Source organism: Trachypithecus francoisi, unplaced genomic scaffold (genome assembly GCF_009764315.1).
Source record: "Trachypithecus francoisi isolate TF-2019V2 unplaced genomic scaffold, Tfra_2.0 Lachesis_group14, whole genome shotgun sequence".
In the NCBI taxonomy this organism is placed as follows: domain Eukaryota; kingdom Metazoa; phylum Chordata; class Mammalia; order Primates; family Cercopithecidae; genus Trachypithecus; species Trachypithecus francoisi.
The window spans coordinates 48,302,528-48,308,478 of NW_022681459.1; the positions used below are offsets into that span (position 1 = coordinate 48,302,528).

General features: G+C 46.3%; 1 protein-coding gene across 1 annotated transcript; it reads left to right on the forward strand.

Moving 5' to 3' along the window:
* The first annotated feature begins 960 nt into the window (after window positions 1-960).
* Window positions 961-4,392, forward strand: RFPL1 (ret finger protein like 1). Its single transcript, XM_033233145.1, has 2 exons — window positions 961-1,711; window positions 3,741-4,392. Exons 1-2 carry the CDS (start codon window positions 1,339-1,341, stop codon window positions 4,319-4,321), a joined length of 954 nt encoding a protein of 317 aa, XP_033089036.1. The 5' UTR covers window positions 961-1,338; the 3' UTR covers window positions 4,322-4,392.
* Window positions 4,393-5,951: the final 1,559 nt, after the last annotated feature.

The window sequence follows — 5,951 nt, forward strand, 5'->3', positions numbered from 1 at the left end:
CCTAATTTAATATAAAGGCAATTTAATCTTCATATGAAAGAAAAAATATACTGTCAGGATGAAGGATTTAGTAAAGTTACAGTTAACTGGAGATATATCACCAATAAAAACCTAATTCCCTGTTATAATTAAATCAAAGCCTCATTAGGTTAGAGGGCGTGGCAGGGTGTGACCCAGTGGGAGGTGGGAATCTCACCAATAAAAGGCCCTCCTGTGCCCCTTCCCCACAAGACCTGAGCTCCTGGTGGAAGCAGCTGGAGGACAGAGGAGCTTCCAGCAGAAGAGGTGAGTCCATGCCTGTGTGTGTGTTTTTCCTCCTTAGATGTCTAGAAATGGGGGTTATGACCTGGGGGGATGAATGAGAGAAATTTGTAATTAATGAATTCAACAAAGGCTGTCTGAGTGCTGCCTCAGAGTTGAAAACCAGTCACCCTGGATCCCCAGTCTAGGAGTGGGGGCAGTCAATTTGGTATTCATTTCCAAGGCTGGAGAAGGATTTTTTTTTTTTTTTTTTTTTTTTTTTTGGTGAGACAGGGTCTTACTCTGTTGTCCAGGTTGGAGTGACCTGGCGAGATCTCTGCTCTCCGCTAATTTTTGTATTATCTGTAGAGACGGGGTCTTCCTGTGTTGCCCAGACCGGTCCTGAACTCCTGGGCTCAAGGGATCTTTCTGCTTTGGCCTCGCAAAGTGCTGGGATTACAGATGTGAGCTACTGCACCCAGCCTCTAATTATTATTGTTATTATTATTTTGGAGATGGAGTCTGGCTCTGTTTCCCAGGCTGGAGTACAATGGCACCATCTCTGCTCACTGCAACCTCTGCCTCCCAGGTTCAAGCAATTCTCCTGCCTCAGCCTCCCAAGTATCTGGGATTACAGGTGTCTGCCACCGTGCCTGGCTAATTTTTTTGTATTTTTAGTAGTGATGGGGTTTCACCATGGTGTCAGGCTGGTCTCGAACTTTTGACGACCTCAGATGATCCACCCACCTCGGCCTCCTAAAGTGCTGGACAGGCAAGAGCCACCGCTCCCGACCTCCCAGCCCCTAATTCTTATGTTCATCAATCAGTCTCTTGCTTGGGCTGCCCTAGGAGGAGGTGAAATGACCCCAGCTCGCTGCTGCTCGTCGCATGGGTGCTGCCGTGTCACTGGCTCAGGCTCAGCTACTGGGTCACCAGGAAAATGAACCCTTCCTCCATCTCAGCTCAGAGCACAGTGATGACTCGTGACTTTCCCAAAAGAACTTCAAATCTGTGAAGACGGGGGTTGGGGGGATGCGCTTGAGTGTACTCATGGCCTTGTTCTAGGAGTGACAAAGCTAGAACACAATACCTCTATGCATGAAAAGATTGTCACTTGTCACAACTAACAGGCTTTCACCTCATGGAAATTTTCTTCCCTTGCGTACTTTTGCCCTGGCAGTGGACATGGCTGCACTCTTCCAAGAAGCAAGCAGCTGTCCCGTCTGCTCAGACTATCTAGAAAAACCAATGTCCCTGGAGTGTGGATGCAGCGTCTGCCTCAAGTGCATCAACTCACTGCAGAAGGAGCCCCATGGGGAGGACCTACTTTGCTGTTGCTGTTCTGCGGTCTCTCAGAAGAACAAAGTCAGGCCCAATCGGCAGCTAGAGAGGCTGGTTTCCCACATCAAGGAACTGGAGCCCAAGCTGAAGAAGATTCTCCAGATGAACCCAAGGATGCGCAAGTTCCAAGGTAAGGAATCTGGACACCCTGCCCCCTTCCCACGACCAGACCAGGAAAAATCATTTGTGCAACTGGCCCCGCATTCCATATGCGGATTTCCTGGTGATCTTCAAAAAAAAAGGCCGGGCACGGTGGCTCACGCCTGTAATCCCAGCTCTTTGGGAGGCTGAGGCCGGGGGATCAACGAGGTCAGGAGATCAAGACCATCCTGGCTAACATGGTGAAACTCTGTCTCTACTAAAAATACAAAAAACTAGCCAGGCGTGGTGGCGGGCGCCTGTAGTCCCAGCTACTCAGGAGGCTGAGACAGGAGAAAGGCGTGAACCTGGGGGGCGGAGCTTGCAGTGAGCCAAGATTGCGCCACTGCACTCCAGCCTGGGCGACAGAGCGAGACTCCGGCTCAAAAACCAACAAACAACAACAACAAAAAAAGCCCAATGTCTATGTCATGGGTTAGACAAGGGATTCTCTAAACTTAGTGTGCTCAGATTACCTGGGAATTTTGTTAAAATGCAGATGCTGAACTGGGAAGTCTCAGGGTTGATCCCTTTGTCTTGGGGACTTTGCTGAGTAACAAAAACACAGAGCAACTGAATTTGAATTTCTCTCTAGCAAAGGTTCCCAGGACTCTGACATTGAGATGGGCCTGGTAATTCTAATGCAGGGCGAATATTGGCACCCACTGTACCAAACAACCTCACCCCAGGGTTGAGAAGAGTTTGGAATGGAGCACCTGTGGGGTTTGTTTCTGTGAGTGTGGGGCGAGTTGCAGACGCTGGTCTCCGCATCCATGGGCCATGGGCTTCAACAGTGGTCCTGGCTACAGAAAACACTATCACTCTCCATAACTCTGGAGAAAAGGGACATTTACATGAAGAGATTATGGTCAACCTGGGCAAAGAATTACACCTATAAATGGTGGTGGGCCCCTATGATGTCCCCGACACTGGTCGCTTCTGCCGTGACACTCATGATCTTTACTCATTCACCTAACATTACCTGACTGTCGCTGTGCTGAAATATGGAGGACAGATTCACCCTGTTCACGTCATGTTTGGAACATTCTTCCTCCTTCCTTGTCCATATCCATTCATTTCATTCCCTAATTCACTATCAAACAGCAATCAATTCCCTCAAGTTTTACTATAATCTATAAAATCTATGTTGGTGATCATATCAGTTTTTTGACTTGAAGGATAATATGTTCTGTAGATTTTTTTTTTCAGAATGCTCTGGACAATTAATTTTCTCTAGGCCAGATCACACTGCCTCCTTCATGAGAACTGGCAGCTTCACCTGTCAACCACATACTCAATGCCTTAAATTATTGACCTTTGTATTTGCCACCTTTATTCTCTACAGTCAGTCAGTTGTAACAAACAACTTTCAAATACCTTTCTCTTGGCTCTAAAACTTACCATTGCTTTGCTTAAGGTCTCACCTCCCATGTAGGATGGAAAACATGCTTTCATCTAAGGCCCCCCCTCCTCCTCCTGGCCTTGGAGCCTCCTAATGTCCAGGACCGGCACCTCTGTCATCACATCGTCAGCCGCAGAGATATCCCATCTGTCAGAACCGTGCACAATTAATTTGTTTACAAACATGGAAAACAAAGGCGTGGAATCGTGCTCTAGATACTGAATTGAGCAATACATTATGGAAGCAGAAACATATTTAATATTGACCACTTGCATTGTCTTCATTATCATTTATTTATCCATGCATCAAGGTGGTAGAAAGGGGGTCATGGTGTCTGCGTTCAGAGACCCTCCACTCTAAATGAAGAAAAGGTCAATGAAGCAAACACGTGACATAAAGTCAAATAAGAATTGCTACTGTGAATAAGAGTTGGGTATTGCCACAAAGCATACCTAGGAGAATTTGAACCAGTCAGGGAAGTTCCCTTATGAAAAGTTTTGATTTTGGGGGAAGAAGAGAATTAAACCAAAGTCAAGAGATATTTCGGCCTGTGAAGTAGAGGAGAGGCATGGGGTGGGCTTCTGTCCATTTGATGATCAACTTGTTTTCCTTTTCACAGTGGATATGACCTTGGATGGCGACACAGCCAACAACTTCCTCCTCATTACTGACGACCTCAGGAGCATCCGAAGTGGGTGCATCAGACACAATTGGCAAGACCGTGCCGAGAGATTTGACTTGTCCATTTGTGTCCTGGGCTCCCCTCGCTTTACCTGTGGCCGCCACTACTGGGAGGTGGACGTGGGAACAAGCACAGAATGGGACCTGGGAGTCTGCAGAGAATCTGTTCACCGGAAAGGGAGGATCCAGCTGACCACAGAGCGTGGATTCTGGACTGTGAGTTTGAGGGCTGGAAGCCGCCTCTCTGCCAGCACCGTGCCGCTGACTTTCCTCTTCGTAGACCGCAAGTTACAGCGAGTGGGGATTTTTCTGGATATGGGCATGCAGAACATTTCCTTTTTTGATGCTGAAGGTGGTTCCCATGTCTATACATTCAGGAGAATCTCTGTTGAGGAGCCACTGCGCCCATTTTTGGCTCCTTCAAGTCCACCTAATGGTGATCAGAGTGTCTTGAGTATCTGTCCTGTGATGAACCCAGGCACTACTGATGCTCCAGTCCATTCTGGGGAGGCCAAATAATCCGCCATTGCAAAAAAAAAAAAAAAAAAAAAAAGGGTAAGAAAATTACTTGGGTGGGTAGACTTAGGAACTTTCTTTCTTTTTTTTTTTTTTTTTTGAGATGGATTCTTGCTCAGTGGCCCAGGCTGGAGTGCGGTGGCGCAATCTCGGCTCACTGCAAGCTCCACCTCCTGGGTTCAAGCCATTCTCCTCATTCTCCTGCCTCAGCCTCCCGAGTAGCTGGGACTACAGGCGCCCGCCACTACACTTGGCTAGTGTTTTTGTATTTTTAGTAGAGACGAAGTTTCACCATGTTAGTCAGGATGGTCTCGATCTCCTGACCTCATGATCCACCTGTGTTGGCCTCCCAAAGTGCTGGGATTACAGGCGTGAGCCACCGCGCCCGGCCGATTTAGGAACTTTCTACTCAGTTAAAGCATTATACAAGGTCATAGGAGAAAAATATGGGACATTTCATGATTGCACTTAATCTAATTTGATTAGATTATAAATTGAGTCCTAAGTATTATTACCACCATCGAACTCAATTTTTTTTTTTTGCTTTTTTTTTTTGAGACGGAGTCTCGCTCTGTCACCCAGGCTGGAGTGTAGTGGCTGGATCCTGGCTCACTGCAAGCTCCGCCTCCCGGGTTTACGCCATTCTCCTGCCTCAGCCTCCCAAGTAGCTGGGACTACAGGCACCCGCCACGTCGCCCTGCTAGTTTTTTGTATTTTTTAGTAGAGACGGGGTTTCACCATGTTAGCCAGGATGGTCTCGATCTCCCGACCTTGTGATCCACCCGTCTCGGCCTCCCAAAGTGCTGGGATTACAGGCTTGAGCCACCGCGCCCAGCCCAAACTCATTGAGTCTTATGTTCACATCTTGTTTCCTATAGAAATGTCCTGTATTCTGGGATCAGTTTCCAAATGCTTTACTTTTTATTTCTGTAAGTTCAAATTAATGTATTATAGAAGTTATGAGTTAAATAAACATTGGAATATCACCTAATGGATTATGTGACTTTCTTGCCTCAGTCTCCTGAGTAGCTGGGATTACAGGTACCCGCCACCAGGCCCAGCTAATTTTTTGTATTTTTAGCAGAGACAGGATTTCACCATATTGGCCAGGCTGATCTCGAACTCTTGACCTCATGATTCACCCGCCTCAGCCTCCCATAGTGCTGGGATTACAGGCGTAAGCCACTGCACCCAGCAGGATTATGTGATTTTCTAAATGATAGGACTGCAATAGATTTTATTCATAGTAAAAGCGTGAGTGTGTGTATGTGTGCGTATTTGAACAGAGAACTGGATAAATGCCTGTCTTATACAGAACTGAAAAGACAAGAAGACAAGTTGTTGCCATCATTGCTTAGTATAGGTAACATTTTCCTGGATGTGTGTTCATCTACATTAACAACGAGAAGGTGAAATGTATCAATTCCTTGAGAGACATAATCTTCCCTGGGTCACACTAGAAACATACACAATCTGAACATCCTCTGCCTAGTAAGTGAATTAACATTAAGAACATTCCAAAAAAGACAGTACCAGAACCAAATGATTTCTCTTATGAAATCCACCAAATTCTTACCAATCCCAACACATTTTCACAATATAATCCAAAAATTATGCTCTTGGGTATGTATTC

Excerpts from the sequence above, each read along its gene's own strand:
- RFPL1 (XM_033233145.1), top strand. The coding sequence starts at position 1,339 with ATGAAAAGATTGTCACTTGTCACAACTAACAGGCTTTCACCTCATGGA. Across the intron at positions 1,712-3,740 it reads AAGGATGCGCAAGTTCCAAG|TGGATATGACCTTGGATGGC; the intron begins GTAAGGAATCTG and ends TCCTTTTCACAG.